At 24.4% G+C, this 17417-nt stretch overlaps 4 protein-coding genes across 8 annotated transcripts; 2 read left to right on the forward strand and 2 right to left on the reverse strand.

Moving 5' to 3' along the window:
* The first annotated feature begins 169 nt into the window (after positions 1-169).
* On the forward strand, positions 170-9450 carry LOC107992793 (rabankyrin-5). 4 transcript variants are annotated; one of them, XM_017048858.3, is made up of 13 exons: positions 170-521; positions 582-771; positions 857-966; positions 1048-1307; positions 1399-1548; positions 4221-4624; positions 4947-5663; positions 5990-6262; positions 6391-6832; positions 6962-7159; positions 7285-7525; positions 7782-8037; positions 8123-9450. In XM_017048858.3, exons 1-13 carry the CDS (start codon positions 518-520, stop codon positions 8250-8252), a joined length of 3375 nt encoding a protein of 1124 aa, XP_016904347.1. In that variant the 5' UTR covers positions 170-517; the 3' UTR covers positions 8253-9450. The 4 variants fall into 4 exon arrangements, with proteins under 4 accessions (XP_016904347.1, XP_016904348.1, XP_016904349.1 ...); XM_017048859.3 differs by having other exon boundaries at positions 193-521; positions 585-771; XM_017048860.3 differs by lacking the exons at positions 170-521; positions 582-771 and having other exon boundaries at positions 1048-1109; positions 1213-1307.
* LOC107992795 (uncharacterized) lies at positions 1827-3909 on the reverse strand. 2 transcript variants are annotated; one of them, XM_028664277.2, is made up of 4 exons: positions 3774-3909; positions 2687-2872; positions 2382-2561; positions 1827-2304 (listed from the first exon to the last, which is right to left on the reverse strand). In XM_028664277.2, exons 2-4 carry the CDS (start codon positions 2748-2750, stop codon positions 2030-2032), a joined length of 519 nt encoding a protein of 172 aa, XP_028520078.1. In that variant the 5' UTR covers positions 2751-2872; positions 3774-3909; the 3' UTR covers positions 1827-2029. The 2 variants fall into 2 exon arrangements, with proteins under 2 accessions (XP_028520078.1, XP_028520081.1); XM_028664280.2 differs by lacking the exon at positions 2687-2872 and having other exon boundaries at positions 3610-3908.
* LOC107992796 (cytochrome b-c1 complex subunit 6, mitochondrial) lies at positions 8449-9676 on the reverse strand. Its single transcript, XM_017048865.2, has 2 exons — positions 9270-9676; positions 8449-8753 (listed from the first exon to the last, which is right to left on the reverse strand). The coding sequence occupies exons 1-2, from the start codon at positions 9357-9359 to the stop codon at positions 8580-8582; spliced, it is 264 nt and encodes an 87-aa protein (XP_016904354.1). The 5' UTR covers positions 9360-9676; the 3' UTR covers positions 8449-8579.
* A 517-nt stretch (positions 9677-10193) lies between these two features.
* Positions 10194-17334, forward strand: LOC107992844 (histone-lysine N-methyltransferase SETD1). The gene is made up of 10 exons (XM_017048947.3): positions 10194-11252; positions 11738-13492; positions 13590-13865; positions 13963-14274; positions 14385-14663; positions 14758-15386; positions 15496-16132; positions 16368-16589; positions 16671-16928; positions 17029-17334. Exons 2-10 carry the CDS (start codon positions 11768-11770, stop codon positions 17200-17202), a joined length of 4512 nt encoding a protein of 1503 aa, XP_016904436.1. The 5' UTR covers positions 10194-11252; positions 11738-11767; the 3' UTR covers positions 17203-17334.
* The last annotated feature ends 83 nt before the right edge of the window (positions 17335-17417 follow it).

Raw genomic sequence — 17417 nt, forward strand, 5'->3', positions numbered from 1 at the left:
AAATTATGCTGATAAATTCATTTTTAAAAAATGAACACACACATATACACACACATATATATATAACAATATAAGAAATTTAATTATTAATAAAATTGGATTTCTATAATGCCGCTACTAAAATTTATAATCTTTTATTTTAATTAGATATAGGAACTTTTTCTGTCTTTTAAAAGTGTGGCTACATTTTCTTTAGAAAAGAAAATATATACATATCCTACGTATGTGAATTACAAATGTAATGAATACTGTATGTGGGCGTACGATATGTGTTAGAATCTTATTAATATATTTTTTTTATATCAGTGAAATCGACACTATTTTCGGAAGTTTTCTACTAAAATTTCTGATTTTTATCTAATCTATAGTATCATATATTATTATCTAATTTTTCTAATATATATTTTCATAAAATGGATTATGTGAAACAAATATAAATTAGCATAAAAAGCCGAATAATAATGCAATAACTTTTAAATTATATTTTAGAAAAGTGAAAAGAATTATTCGTATAATTATGGGTAAGTATAAAATGTACTTTTTTGTTTTTTATTGATTATTTTATATTTCAAATCCTTCAGAAGATTCTACAGAAGCACAAAAGTGGCAACAGCATTTATCTTTATTGCGAGAACAGTATGTTAATTTATACAATACCAATATAGAACTTCAACGTGAATATGCTATTGTTACTGCAAATAAACAGGATACTGGATTTATTAGTAGACTTTTGACAACTATTGCATCGTTATTCAATCAACATCGTTATAGGTTTATAATTACTTTATTATCTATTATTTTATATTATCATGATTTATAATACAAATTTGATCATTAATAAATATTTATTTTTTAGTGACATAACTATTAAATTGAGGGATCAGGAAATACCAGCACATAAATTTATATTGTCTGCTAGAACAGATTTTTTTAGTGAATCAATATTAACCGAAGTAACTATTTTAGGTAAAACATGAAAAAATATATGAAGAAAAATTATGTATAAATATATATATAAATATAATAAAAAATATTTATGTACTTTAGATTGGACTCATTTGGAACCAAATGTTGGATTAATATTATTGAAATGGATATATACAGGAAAGGTGTTACAAGAAAATTTAACATTAGATTTAATGAAAGCAGCATCTAATTTTCAATTATTAGATTTAGTTGATCAATGTGAAAGATATTTAATTGGAATTGTAGGACTCAAAGATTGTGTTCAATTATATGCAGCTGCTGAAGAATTAGGTGCTCAGAGATTAAAAGAGCATTGTAGTTCTTTGATTTCGGCACATTGGGTAAGAAAAGTAGAAATAAATATTAAATTATATAATTTCAATTTCCTTTTAAATGCTAATTACAATATTCATCAAAATTTCATGTTGTTAGGAAGATTTAACAGGAGAAGACTTTAAAGAAATGCCTGGCTCTTTGCTATATAAATTATTACAAACTAAAAGTAAATATCCTTTACATGCTGCTGTTCGAATAATGAGGGAAGATGTCGTTTTTTTATATTTAGTAGAAAATAATTCAGGGGTAAGTTATATATTTTAAATTATATGTATATTTATTTATTTGTATATAATAGATTTTATTTGTAAATAGATTATAATAGGTTATAAGATTTTGTAATAATAATTGATATAGTTTTTTATTCTATTATTTTCTTTCTATAAATAGTAAAATAAAAAAAAATATTTAAAATTTAATTAATTAAATACTTTTTTATAATAATCAAATATATTTCACAAATATTAATAATATCAATATCAATTTAATCTTATTCTAATTCAATAATGATAGTCAATGCAGAATTATTATGTTATCTATTTATTCAGATGTTTCTATTAATTTACAATTTAATGATTGATGAGATATAGTATTATAAAAACAAAAATTTATTTTTATTTATTTTATAATAATTTTTTTTTAATTTTTTTTTATACTTTTTTCAAATTATTATGAATACATATTTAAAAAAATGTTTCTTATCACAATAAGTACTTAAAGAAAAATATCATAATAATGTTATAAATAGAAATACTGTTATTAATATAAAAATATTATATATATTGATGGTTTCAATTGATTGTGATGAATTGCATAAATGATGACCACAAAAACAATATTCTGGTGGACCTGCTGGTGCTCCCCTATCTTCACCGATAAAACAACCTTGTTTGTAAGCGGATGTTACAATTTCTTCTTTGTTTTGCCACTTATTATCGCTATAAATTCGTACTGTACGTTTTTGAGGAGCACAGTCCCTTTCTACAGCTGTGACTAGAGATGCTAAAAGAAGATGATAAAAAAAAATAGACATTAAATAATATATTATTTTTTTCAATTTATATGTAACAAAAATTTACTTTTAAATTTGGAATAAATTGTTCTTTTTCTACAAAGTGTAGATGAAGGACAATGTACTTGAAATCGAGAACTTCCATCAAATTGAGAACATAATAAATCAGTTTTTTCATGTCCAGGTTGTGATGCAAGACATTTGAAGCATGTAATACCTTCTGTAGTTATTGGCATTATTATCATACCTAAAAATATTAAATAATTTAAAGATATAAAATTTAAATAATTACTCATGAAATAAGAAACTTTTTAAATATTAAAATTTTAATTATATTATATAAAATTAAAAAATTTTTAAAAATAAACATACATAGAAAAATTATAGCAATTAGCAAAATTCTGTTTGATTGTTTAATTGATATTTGGAAGATCATTTCATTTATAATTAAATAGAAATCACACAATTAGGATAGCTGATATTTACATCTATTTTGACATAATTTTCATTTACATTTCTTTATATTAAAGTTCAATTCATCATCATCATTATGCAAACCTAAAACAATTTTATTTATTAACAATATAATTACTGAGTATATTTGCAATATATATATATTGAATATTGAAAATAAAATGAAATGTTTAAAAATAAAAATAATTCAATATAAATATTTTTAAATGAACTATTATTGTAATAATTAGTATATTTATATGAAAATGTGTAACTATATATTTTCGTATTAGAAATAATATTTTGTATTTAAATTTTTATCTTTAATATTAAAAAATAATATTTGTATAAAAATAGTTGCAATAATTTACTTGAAAGTATATGATAATATTCTGTACCTTTCTTTTTCAATATCCCTATTAGATAACTATGAAATATTTAAAATTAAATAAATTACTATAATATAGCGTTAATAAATTATTATAATGATTTTTATAAAAATAATAATAAAATAAATATTATTATATAATAAACTTTAATAATCTTTAATATATAATATATATATATATTAATATTACACTATATAATATATATTAATATATTGTAATATAGTGTAATATTATTTTAACATAATTAAAAAAATTTATTATGCATAAATTATAAAAAATAAATTTTATTTAATATTTATTTAATAATATTAAAAGTATCAAATTATAATATAAAAATAAAATAATTCATAAATTTTGCATATAAATAAATATTAATTAAAAAATATGGGAATAATTTAATAAATTCATATTTAAATATTTAAAAATTAATATTATGAGGAATTTTGTATTTACGTTTAATTTCATCACATAATAGATTATAATTAATCAAATATTTTTACACATTCTTAAAAACTCTTCATTAATATTCACTAAACATCACATAGCGATCACAGGATTTCGATTAACTGTTTTTCGTTGTGCTACAATAAAATATATTCCTTTTAATAGAAACTGACTATGGTTAGCTGACTCTATCACACGCCACATTATGGTTATTCTATTCTTTATAAACCACTCTTCCTGTTGTATGTTGTATCAGAATCTAATCTTTACATTCTTTTTTATTTAATCTCTTATACTGCTTATGTATTTCTTAATACTAACTTATAGATAGCACAAATATATATGTATGTATATCCATGCGCAAGTGTTCGCTGGGCGTACGCATATAATATACTTTGGCATAAAATCAAAACAGTGGTTCTCAATCAAATTAATCTAATAAAAGTTGTAATTTTTAAATGAAATTTGAATATATGAAATTTCATTATTGTAATTTCATTATATATAATCATAAATTATATAAATTATTTATCGATATTATATGTATTACATAATAAATATATAAAAGATATTTAAAATATATTTATAATAAATTATTTTATTATTTTTATATTTTTCAGTTAACAAAAGCTGTTAATGCTTTGGATCATAAAGGAGAAACGCCTTTAGAAGTTGCTTTAAAATCTCGTCAACCATCGTTGGCGCGTACTTTGGTTGAACATGGAGCTGACTTAAGTACAAAAGATTTGAGAGGTTTTTCTTTACTTCAAGCTGCTATTTTTAAAGGAGATTCTTATGCGGCTGAATTCATAATAGAGCAGTTGGAAAATAATAAAAATATAAAAGAATTATGCGAAGTTATAAAACTTACTGCAAATGTGCGGGATATAAAAAATCCTGAAGAACTCGAAGGATGTACTGCTTTACATTTGATAACAAAACATAATTCAAAAGATATGTTAACAGTTGCATCTCGATTACTTCAAGCTGGTATCGATCCTAATTTACAAAATCATAGAGGATGGTACATATATATCATTTGAATATTTTTATATATTTTTATAATTAATTCAAAATCAATAATTTATTTTAAAAAGAAATAAATAATAATAATCGGAAAAAATTAAAATAATAAAAAAAATATATAAAAATTAGAATTATCATTGATTTAAAATGAATAATTCACCAAAGATAATTATGAAATGTAGTTTTATGTTATCATTTGAAGATTATTTTATAATAAGATATGAAATAGGTTAAACATTTGATTAAAATTATATACATTTAATTAAAATTATTGATTAAAATTATATACATTTTCTTAATTTTGATTTTTATTTTTACAGGACTGCTTTACACAGTTGTATTCAAGAGAGAAATGAATTACTTTTTGATATATTATTAGAATGTCAAAGTATAGACTTGGATAGAACTACTAATGAAGATGATACTTCATTGTGTATTGCAATGAAAACAACAGATCCATTCAATGAACTTTTTGCTAAGAAACTTTTAAGTAAAGGTGCAACTCCAAATCCTTTATATAAAAATACTGGAGACACTTTACTACATATTTTAATAAGAGAATATAAAGAAGAAGCAGCATTATTTTTAATTGATTACTGTAAAGATAATTTGATGCAAAAAAATAAAGAAGGATATTCAGTTTTACATGAAGCTTGTAAAGTTGGGTCAAAAAATTTAACGCGAGCTTTATTAAAAACTGGTTTTCCAGTTGATGAAGTTACATTGTCTACAGGTGATGCGCCAATACATATTGCCGTTTTGAATTTATATTTTGATATTGTAATAGAATTATTAGATACACCTAATTCAAATTCCCAATTAAATTTAAAAAATAACGCAAATGAAACACCTTTGAGTTTGGCTATTAAAGCTCCATTTAAAAAAGGCAAAGATATAGTTTTAGCGTTAATAAAAGCTGGAGCGAATATCAATCAATGTAATAAAGAAGGTTTAACATTGTTACATCAAGCAATATTAAAAGAAGATTCGGCAACAGCGATTTTTTTATTGGAAAATGGTGCAGATATGAATATTAGGTAAACAGTATTACAAGACTTTAAAGAGAGAATCATATTTATTTATTATATCATATAATTCATTTAATTGAATATTATTTAATATTAAGTATTGCAAGAAACTTTATATAAAGATTCATAAAAATAATATATTAATTATAATTAATAAAATAATTATAATTATTAAAAACAAATTATAACTAGCAATCTATCAGTATAAGTGAAATAATCATTTATGATAAAGATCTAAATAATCTTTAAATAATTTAGATGAATATATTATCTATATAAAAATTGTTGTATAAAAGTTTTATTAATTATAATTCAATAAAAATTTTAATTATTAGGACTGCAAATGGGGAAACTCCACTACAACTTTCTGTACATTGTAGACTTGGTGAAGTTGTAGAATCTCTTTGTAAAAGGGGTGCAGATACTTCTATAGGATGTCCATTATGGGATGCATTAGATTCAGATCAAGAAGATGTAGCATCTATTTTAGTTAAATATGGAGCAGATACTGATTGTTGGAGTTCTGGTCCAGATAATTGTCAACAAACATTATTACACAGAGCAATTGATCATAACAAAGAAGATATTGCACAATTCCTTATAAGGAGGTAAATATATATATTTTTGTTGACAATAACAAAATAAAAAAAACATTTGACATATTTTTATTAAATATCATTATTATTAACATTATTATTAAATATCATATTATAAATGTAAACTTATATGTATGTAGCGGTTGTGATTTAAATGCACCTAGAAGACCTGGTCCAGATGGTACTGGAGGTGATGAAGGAAGGGATGAATGTACTCCTTTACATTTATGTTGTCAATGGGGTTTAGAACAAGTGATACAAACACTTATTGAACATGATGCTGATGTAAATGCTCGAGATGTTGAAGGAAAAACTCCAATTCACGTAGCCATACAAAATCAACATTCGCAAATTATTTCTTTATTACTTTATCATCCTAATATAGATTTAAATATAAGAGATAAAAAAGGTTTAACACCATTTGCAACAGCTTTAACATTTCGGAACAACAAAGCAGCTCAAGCAATATTGGAACGGCTTCCCAAAGCTGCTGAACAATGTGATAATAAAGGCAGAAACTTTTTACATACTGCTATTCAAAAGAATGATATGGAAAGCATATTATTCTTGATGTCTATACAGGTAATCGTTTTTATAATAATTATGTAACAATACATTTAAATTTATATTTATCAAAATTTGAATAAGTATTTGAATAAGTATTTGATAATCATAAAAAATACATGTAATAAAATGATTTTCATTTTGTAGGTAGATGTAAATTCCAGAGTTCATGATGTTACACAAACTCCACCTTTACATCTTGCTGCAGTTTCTGGAAATGAAATGTTAGTAAGAAGTTTAATATTGGCTGGTGCCCGTGTTAATGATACAGATGCAAATAGAAATACTGCATTACATACTGCTGCAAAAGCAGGTCATGCATCAATTATATCTGCTTTATTACAGGTGATAAAATAATTTATATATATATATGTATATTTGATCTAAAAAATATATTTAAACAATTTTTTGAAACAATATATAATATTTAAACTAATTTAATTTAAAATAATTTTCTTTTTTTATTTTAGAACAATATTAATTTTGATGCTATAAATGCAGATGGTGATAATGCATTGCATGTAGCTGTAAGAGAAGGTCATGTATCAGTAGTAAGAACACTTTTGACTGAATGTACATTGGATGCAGAGGCTGTAAATCTTAAAGGAAGAAATCCCTTACATGAATTAGCTAGATGTGGAAAAGATAATGCTGCAACTATATGTGAACTTTTTTTAGAATGTATGTCACAATATCCAGTAAATAATGCAGGTAAACACATAAAACTATTTTACTTCAAAATATTAGAATTATGTTAAAATATTTATTTAGAAAAAAATAATTTTTTCTTTTATTTACTTAAAATGGAATAAAAATTCTAAGTAATTTGATAATAATTTGAGTTATTATTAAGTTTATATTATATATTTAAGTTATTATTAATTCTTTTTTAACACAAAAAATTCTAAATATTATTTAAAATAATATTTTATTATAAATTGAAATTAAAAGAAATATTTTGTTCAAGATTTAGATGGCAATACTCCATTACTAATAGCTTATATGAAAGGAAATGGTCAACTTTGTCGTACTTTGGTAAAGGCTGGTGCATGTTTAGGTTCTATGAATAAAGAAGGTATTACAATTTTCAATTATCAAGTAGCAACGAAACAATTATTATACAGATTATTAGATTCCTTGACACAAGAAGCACCATGGGCTGATAAAGATCTTTGTTTAGAATGTGGTACAAAATTTTCTCTCACAATGCGAAAACATCACTGGTATGAAAATTATGAAATATTTATATAAATTTATTTAATATTTATATTAAATTATATTAAAATTAATTATTTGTACAACTTCTAGCCGTCATTGTGGTCGAATTTTGTGCAATAAATGTTCTGATCAAGATGTTCCAATCGTAAAATTTGGATTAAATAAACCTGTTCGTGTTTGTGCAGTATGTTTTGATGTATTGCAATTAGGTGCTGAATGAAAAAAAAGCCTAAATAAATTACATATTCATATTGTAAATAAAATAATCATTCCATATGCATTTGTCATAAAAAATATACCAAAAATTTGTATTATTTTGAGCAAATCATTATATATACTTTGCTGTATTATATGATTATTCTTGTTGAAAGTTTGTTAAAAAAAAATTTATAGGTATTAAATTTTAAATGAAAAAGTATCGATAAAAATTACTATTTATTGATATATTATCATTTATTCCTAACATTACATATTATCTACAATGTATTGAATTAATTTGTAACATGTTTTATAATAAAAATCACACATTTTTAATAAAATCATAACCTTATTTAAGCTTGGTGAAAAGCGTTTTTGCTACACAATGATCTATACATTCTACATAATCAATTAATTCTTCCATACAAGTTTCTTCAGTTTGTTTTCTTGAATTAACACGGTCATTACAAGTGTTTAATTTATCTTGCATAGCACTACATTTAGGTAGTCTTGAACATTTTTCCTAAGAAATAAATAACAATATATTCTGATAGCATAAAGAAATGATTTTTAAAAGATTAATATTTATATTCATAATTTAAATAATATATTATATGCATCAATGTATGATTAATAATATTAAAGTATTATTAATAAATTTAGTTCATAAAAAATTGATATAGAATATTATTTTAATTAATGAAAAAAATTTGAATGGCAACAAATTACTTAATTTTTATATTATTTAGATACATTTATTGAAAAAAATATATATCAAAATAAGATTTCTTTACATTTTTAATTTTTATAAAAGTTAATTACAAATTAATAATATTATTAATATAATTTCATATAAAATTTCAAATAAATTATATTTTATATTAGGAATAAATTAATTAATTATAAATATATATACATTTATAATAAAAAAAAATAAAATAATAAATTCAATAATAAATATTAATTATGAATGTAAAACATTGAAAAATAAAATTTTGAATTATTGTAATACGAGTATTATATAACAATTTTTGCTTACACGAAGTAGTTTTTGAGGATCAACTATTTCTTCATCTTCAGCCTTTACAGTTGGGATGTAACGTTTAAAAATATTTTGTAAGAAAGACATATTTTTATTTAATTTTACACAGATATTATAAATTAATTTTGAACATGCACTGAATTTCCGGCTTGTAATATGACTGTTAATTGGTAGAAAATCTTAACCTGGGTTGCTTGTCTTACAAATGAACTATATTTGATGGCAGTTGTGTTAGAAAATTTACTCAAAACTTAAGTACGATTTCTATAAATATCATGATATATGATAAAACAAAAATGCTTAAGAAATTGTATTTTATAACAAAATAAAAAAAAAAATTATTATATTTAATGAAAACAGATAATAATATATAAGTTATCATTTTTTTAATTGTGCAATAAATTAAAAAATATAATCATATTAAATTTAATATATATAAATAAGTAAATTATAAATTAAACAATAAAAGTATTGATAATTTTGATAATTAATATAAATTTTATTACAATTTAAAAAGTTTTCATGAATTTAATTGTAAAGATACCCGAATAAAATTTCAAAACAATTAATTATAATTTAAGCTATATTTTATATAAATAAAATTATTAACAATTAATAAACTAGATTACTAAAAGAAATCATTATTTTGTCATTACTCTATCTAAATTTTATTTATAAATTATGAAATATATTATTATTTACTATATTGTATTTATAAATGTCAAGGCAAGGGTATTTGCAATTTCATTGACGATATTTATTTCATAGGTAATTAAGTCTTCCATTCTTAAATTTACGTCAATGTTGAAAATATGTGATATTTAAAATTTTATTTCGATATGAAGTATAGTATTCATGTATATTTTCGTGTGCGCATGATAATGCGCAATTTTCTTTAAAAGCAGAAAGTTGATTTGTTAATAGGTAGCCAGAAAATTCTCTTAGATCGCAACTGACCAATACGTGGATTAAATACTACAGATTGTATGGGAAGAAGATTTTCAGCAATTATTTTGCAATACTGTCGTTAAACATTTAATTACCTTTGTAAATTATTGGTAAATATACAGAATGCCAGCGGTAGGCAAAATTTTCAACTATTTTTTCAACTGTACGAAAATTTGTGAATCAAGACAGAGTAGGAAACGAAAAAAAAATGTTGAATATTTGGCTCTGTTATCTACTTGGACTTTCATTTGGGATACTTTAGCGTAACAATTTTTTGGAACAATTCTATTAATATTGTTTTATGGATAACGTAAAATATCTATTCTTATTAAAAATATTAATATGATTTATTTAGTAAAATGATTAAAAGGACCGTCATGTTCTTTGTAACAAGGATGGCGTCATCTGAATCTGTTCGCATAGTTTTATTAAAGCTATAAATTTGTTAAAATACAGTAAACGTATTCTACATATAAAGTTAAAGTGGAATAAGTTTCACTGAATTAGTTAGTTTGCGTACTATTGTTTGTACTACTGATTATTAGTTGTGAAAAATTAGGAAAATCGGGGCGCAGTGCGTTGTGCTTAACAGTCAAACATTGAGGTAGTTTTGCGCTGGTCGGAAAGGTAGTATCAATAAACCTGTACTTTTTTCACGAAGAAAAGTCAACGAAGAATAAAGAAAAGTCAAGTATCAAGGCTGATGTATAAATAACATTCATGTAGTAAATACGACATTATTCGAACAAGTTGAAAAATTACAAGTTTTTGAAAAAACCGGAACATACTTGTACAAAATTTAAGGACTGTGTTTTTCACAAAAAATCTTCACTTGATTGGAGTTTATACAAAAAAGTAAATTTAAAAGACATAATATAAGAATTCTTTTTATGAAATGATTGTCATAATATTTCTTCGTACTAAAGTCCAACCTAAAACCTTCGAAATGTTTGAGGTTATGTTTTATTGAAACATGAATTTCTTATATTAACAATCAAAGCAATTCACCAGAAAAACAAAAACAAACTGGAAGTAAGTTAAAATTCAGAATAAATCTTTTTAATATATATTAAGTTTCATATTAACAAATAATATTCTTTATATTATTGTAAGTTTTTATATTTTATTTTAAGAAGTGCATTTTGATGATTGTATTTAATTTTATTTTACTTGTTTCATTTATATATTTATTAATTTTTTTTAAATATTGAATACTTTCATAATTTTATTGATTCAAAATAATATGTAAGAAGTTTCAAGTCTTTAATTAATAATATTGTTTTTAATTAAAATATAATAATATAACATTTTATATATATTAATATTTTTCAAATACATAAATGTTTAATTATAATATTTATATATTTTAAATTATGTAAAATATATTATTTAAATATTTATTATGTATTTAAATATATAATGTTATTTAATATTTAAAAAAATTTGTATTTTTTTTATATTTTAACATCTAATATGATTCATATAGTACAATCATTATTCATAAATTTAATTTGCAGCAATTTATGAGTGGATAATGCTTGGAGGCAATGAACGGAATGGAGAGACATGGGCATGGACATGGACATTCACATACACATTCACATCGTCATCGTCATTCACATGGAAATTTACAAAGTGTATCTCAAAATTCAAGTCAATCATCAAAACATAGCCATACCCATGCATTGCATTTACAAAAAGATACACCTGTAGTTCAAACACCTCAGAAACCAAGAAATTATAAGCTATTAGTTGATCCATTCTTGGTAAAAGGTGCAACAAAATTATATAGATATGATGGCATGGTTCCAGGAGATCCAACTTATCCTGAAGTTCAACCTAGAGATCCAAGATCACAATTAACAAGAATTTGGACTCGTTTAGAACAACTTGACTTACCTGTACCTAGATTTAAAATTGACTCTAATTATTGTGGTGAACCCCCTCCGCTTGAAGTGACATTTTGTCATTTAAATGACAATATTGATAAAACTTTTTTAACAGATATGGTTCAAAAATTTGGAGCTGTAGAAGAACTCATTGTTTATTATCATCCTGTAACTAATAAACATCTTGGAATTGCAAGAGTAGTGTTTGAAACTACAAAAGCTTCAAAAGCTTGTGTTGAAAAATTAAATAATACATCTGTGATGGGTAAAGTTTTAAAAGTATTTCTTGATGCATTTGGAGAAGAGTGTAAAAAAATTTACGATGAATTAACTACAGAAAAAAAGCCAGAAAAGAAAATAGAGAAAGAAATAAAGTCCGAAAATGAACAAGGAAAACAAACTCCAATTGAAAAAATGATTAGTGAAGAAAGAGATGATTTCAGAAGTAGTAAGAAATTGATATCTACTGTAGAAAAATCAAGAGATACATATATAGAAAATTCAAGATACAATAAATATAGAGATTATCCTACTCCTAGTGGCAGTGCAGGAAGCGATTTAGGCTATGGTACTGCACCTAGTGAATTAAATTATTCTAGTAATTATTCTCAAAATTCTACTCCAGCTACAAATTATGATTTTTATTATAGTAATTATCATCACCAACCTCCAAATAATTATTTAGCAAATATGCCACAAAATGTATCACAAAATCTTTCAATGCAGCAAAATTCAAATATATGGTGGGGAAATAATACAGGAACAGCAAATTATGCATCATCTTCTATGTGGCCTGTTCAACATGGGACAAATTTAGATAATCCTAATTCTAATACAATTCCAATTTCTAAGACTTCTAATGTAAAAATACATCATATACCTAAAAAAGAAAAAGAAAATCAAAATGTTACAAAAAATTCATCGCGAGATTCACCAATAGAAACTCGTAAAACATTAGATTTGGATACTAGAATTGCTATGTTATTGAAAGACAAAGCAGGAGGAATGGCACCACCTTTCTTGCAGTTTGGTAGTGATTCTGAAGATGAAAAAAAATCTGTCAATGCAGATAATGAAATGCTTTCAGAACCACCAAGCCCTTTTCTATCTCTTGAAACATATAAATCATGTTTTGAAAAAATTAGAGAAAGGAATAAAGAACGATGGAAAGTACATGAAAATAGCATTAATCAATTCTCTGTTGATGAAGATTTAGGAAGTGTTATAAGTTCAAGTGAAGATGAAGCATTATTGGGTAGTTATAGTCCTGCACCAGATGAAATTGAACCAGAACCTCCAAAAGATCCACCACCTCCACCTCCGCCTGATGATGATAGAATGTCATTAAGTCCATTAAGTTCAGGAGATGAAAAAATTGAAGAGGTAATAATAAAAATATTAAGTGAATATAATTATATTTATTTATTATATTTATTTATATTTTATTACTGTTTATTTATATTTTATTACTTAAACATAGGTTATAGCTCAAACAGAACCCACGAGTCAGTTATATCCAGGAGCTGGTTATCCTGGACATTTAACTCATTATCCAGCCAGTGATATGTATCATTGGCCAAGACCAGCACAATATCCATATCCCTATGGAACAACATATTTACAAAGTCATTATCAACCAAATACTACATCATTTTCTGGAACAGTAGGAAATCATCAAGGAGCAAATTATTATCCATCTTTTCAATCAAGACTTCATGCTATGGCAAATCACAATATTACAAAAGATAATCCACAAGTATGTATATATACATTATCTTTTAAATAATATATATTAAATATATATCTATTATTGTCAATTTAAATATTACATAATTTAATTTTTAAACATTTAGGGTCCTACTATTAATGGTGTATTAAACAGAGTTGTAAATGAATTAAAACAAATTCTAAAAAAAGATTTTAATAAAAAAATGATTGAAAATACGGCATTTAAACTGTTTGAAGTATGGTGGGATGAAAAGAAGTCGGAAAAAAATCGAAATCAAGAAGGAGAAAATACCACTGTTAATAACAGTAATAAAGAAGAAAGTCAAAAACCTCAAGGATTATCATTACTTTTGGAACAAGGAACTCCACTTGGATTTAATTATGATGGATTTGGTTTGGGCATTAGAGCTAGCATGCCAAAGATGCCTTCTTTCAGGGTAGAATTGTTATTTTTATTATATGAGATTTTATTTCTAATATAATATATGAATATTTAATAATATAATATAAACTTATTAACTATAAAATTCATTGTTTATATTATTAGCGCAAAATTAAAGCTCCAAGCCCATTACCACAAGATGAAGATAGTCGTCAATCTGATCACGCTGATACAGAACTCATAGGAAGCGATAGTGATCTTGACTTAGCATCAGTGCAAAAAGTTAAAAGACCAATTACTTCTCTTCCAAGTGTTTCTTCATCATCTTCATCATCATCTGCATCAAGTGAGAGTAGTAGTGAGGAAATGAGTTGCAGTGAATCTTCTAATAGTTCAAGTGAGAGTTCCGATGAAGAAGTATGTTCTGGAAATTTTGAGGATGAGGTATATAATTTAGTAAATCACAAATAATTTTTGTAAATATACATTTATCTATTATATTTTTTTATATTTTTTTAAAAATAATTTTTATTTTCAGCAAGACACAGACAGCCATTTGTCAGATCATCAGCCCTTGGCTTGCAACAGTGAAGATCCTGATATTTTAACAGAACTTGCAATTCAAAGATCATTAGATTGCCCAACTCCTACTGGCAGAGAGACACCAATACCTAACATTAAAATAAAAGATGTAAATTCAAATGAATTCCCACAATGTGATGATGAAGCTAGCCCTGTATTATCTCCATTGAAGTATGAAAGTGATAAAGAAGATAATGAAAAAATAGATGATAAATCTGTGGATAAAGAATATCTTGAAAATATTCGAATAGTCAATGAAGATACAGAAACAAAGAATGTGGAAGATGAAGTACAAAAAAAAATAAAAAATACTTCAATAGCATCAGGTAAACAAGAATCATGTGATATACAAAAAATGGAAAATTCTGCAGCAGAAGCTTTAATAACATTAGCTGGCCAAGATAATATTATAAGACATAGAAGTCCGGGACCTGTACAACCAAATATTATTAGAGCTCTTCAAACTATGTCTGCTAAGTATATTAACGATGAACCTATATTAAAAGAATCAGAAAAAATTGAAATGTTTAGTGAGATACCTACTACCGATTCGGAGGAAGAAAGCTTAGAAATTAGAAGATTACGGTTCGTAAATTTAAATAAAAATAAAAATATATTCATTATATATATTCATTATATATATTATATGTAGTATATAAATTAACATAAAATTATTCCATTTTGCATTAATTAGGTATCAGGCTGAAGCTGATCTTCGACTCAATAGCCAACAAAGTCCAAAAAATTCACAAGCTTCACAAGTATTCATGGAACATTCATATTCATTGCCACCAACACAATCAGAAATTGCAAAATCTGTACTTCGTACGCCTTCAGCACCAATAAAACCTGTAAAACTTAAATCTTCAAAAATTGTAAAATTATCTAAGAACAAAGACAAAACACATAAAGTAGAGAAACGAAAATACAATAAATATACTAAAATGCGTGTTCATCAAAATCATGAAGGAGAAAAAGAAAATATCGAAAATGAATATATTTATGAGAAATATCCAAAAAAAGTGGAGGAACCAATAGTTACATACAAAGAACGTGATCTTATGTCAGAAATGGCTATTTTGTATGAATTTTTAACTAGAGGAATAGATGCAGAGGATGTGGAATATTTAAGACGAAGTTACGAAGCTTTATTAGCCGATGATAGTCAAGGTTATTGGTTAAATGATACACACTGGGTCGATCATCCTCCAACTGATATTCCAAGTCCTGCAAAACGAAGAAAAAGAGATGAACTTAGATTGCATACAAGCGGAAGTGCAAGGACGGAAGGATATTATAAAGTTGATGTACGTGAAAAAGCTAAGCATAAGGTATATATTTTTTATTTTAATAATTATTAATATTTAATAATCCTTAACTACTTATTAATATGAGATTTTTTAAAGATCAGATTTAAAAAAAAATGTTTTTAAAAGTTCATAATAAAATATATATATCATATTTCCGTATTTAACTTTCATGATTATAAATTAATATAAAAAGTAATTTTTATTAATTTTTATATAATTATTAATTTTTTAATTTATTAAAATTTATTGTTTATAGCATCATTATGCGCAAAGTATACAACGAAGCAATGACGTTGAAGATAATAATGGCTCTTATGTCTCTGGTGATGGAACAATGAATGGTCCAAAGAACAATACTAAAGCTTTAACTGGTAAAATGCAAGCTTTATCTCGCGAAGCTCGAAGTAATCAACGTCGATTATTAACAGCTTTCGGTATCGATACTGATAGCGACCTTCTTAAATTTAATCAGTTGAAAGTAAGAATTTAGTTGTTTCATTTAATCATTGATTATAAACTATATTTCAAAAAATTTAATGTCATTTATTTTACTTTATAGTTTAGAAAAAAGCAATTGAAATTTGCTAAATCTGGTATACATGATTGGGGTTTATTTGCTATGGAACCAATTGCAGCTGATGAAATGGTTATCGAATATGTTGGTCAAATGGTTAGACCAGTTGTTGCTGATTTACGAGAGTCTCAATACGAAGCTACCGGTATCGGTAGTTCTTATCTTTTCCGCATTGATTTAGATACAATTATTGATGCAACAAAGTGTGGAAATTTAGCACGGTTTATTAATCATAGCTGCAATGTGAGTACTATACTAGTGCTTGTTTCATTTTCATAGAATATATTTTATAAATTTATATAATAATCCGAAAGTTATATTATTAATTTTCACTTATTTTTAGCCGAATTGTTATGCAAAAGTAATTACAATTGAAAGCCAGAAGAAAATTGTAATCTATAGTAAACAACCAATAGGAGTTAACGAAGAAATTACATATGATTATAAATTTCCATTGGAGGATGATAAAATCCCTTGCCTATGTGGAGCTCCTCAATGTCGGGGTACTCTCAATTAAATCGTTTATAAAACTATATTGTTCATCCCTTTTCCTATTCTACATTTCATCATACCCTACTCATATTTTTGTAAATATTTCCCCATGTAAACATTTTATAAAATGCAATGGAAAAATGCTAAATTAAGTTAATATGAACTCCTTTTCTTTTTTAACTTCCTTCTCATAATTATAATACGTTAAATATCTAAACGAATTTGGAAATCGTTATAATA

This window comes from Apis cerana, linkage group LG1 (genome assembly GCF_029169275.1).
Source record: "Apis cerana isolate GH-2021 linkage group LG1, AcerK_1.0, whole genome shotgun sequence".
Lineage (NCBI taxonomy): Eukaryota > Metazoa > Arthropoda > Insecta > Hymenoptera > Apidae > Apis > Apis cerana.

What these genes read in the sequence shown, in the direction of transcription:
- LOC107992793 (XM_017048858.3), top strand. An exon ending in TTCAATCAACATCGTTATAG is followed by an intron (nt 772 to 856) that starts GTTTATAATTAC and finishes TTTATTTTTTAG; the next exon opens with TGACATAACTATTAAATTGA. An exon ending in AACCGAAGTAACTATTTTAG is followed by an intron (nt 967 to 1,047) that starts GTAAAACATGAA and finishes TATGTACTTTAG; the next exon opens with ATTGGACTCATTTGGAACCA.
- LOC107992795 (XM_028664277.2), bottom strand. Translation starts at nt 2,750, where the DNA reads ATGATCTTCCAAATATCAATTAAACAATCAAACAGAATTTTGCTAATT. An exon ending in AATTGCTATAATTTTTCTAT is followed by an intron (nt 2,562 to 2,686) that starts GTATGTTTATTT and finishes TAATATTTTTAG; the next exon opens with GTATGATAATAATGCCAATA. An exon ending in AATTTATTCCAAATTTAAAA is followed by an intron (nt 2,305 to 2,381) that starts GTAAATTTTTGT and finishes ATCTTCTTTTAG; the next exon opens with CATCTCTAGTCACAGCTGTA.
- LOC107992796 (XM_017048865.2), bottom strand. Translation starts at nt 9,359, where the DNA reads ATGTCTTTCTTACAAAATATTTTTAAACGTTACATCCCAACTGTAAAG. An exon ending in ATCCTCAAAAACTACTTCGT is followed by an intron (nt 8,754 to 9,269) that starts GTAAGCAAAAAT and finishes TTTATTTCTTAG; the next exon opens with GAAAAATGTTCAAGACTACC.
- LOC107992844 (XM_017048947.3), top strand. Translation starts at nt 11,768, where the DNA reads ATGAACGGAATGGAGAGACATGGGCATGGACATGGACATTCACATACA. An exon ending in TTAAATTTAATCAGTTGAAA is followed by an intron (nt 16,590 to 16,670) that starts GTAAGAATTTAG and finishes TTTACTTTATAG; the next exon opens with TTTAGAAAAAAGCAATTGAA. An exon ending in TTATTAATCATAGCTGCAAT is followed by an intron (nt 16,929 to 17,028) that starts GTGAGTACTATA and finishes ACTTATTTTTAG; the next exon opens with CCGAATTGTTATGCAAAAGT.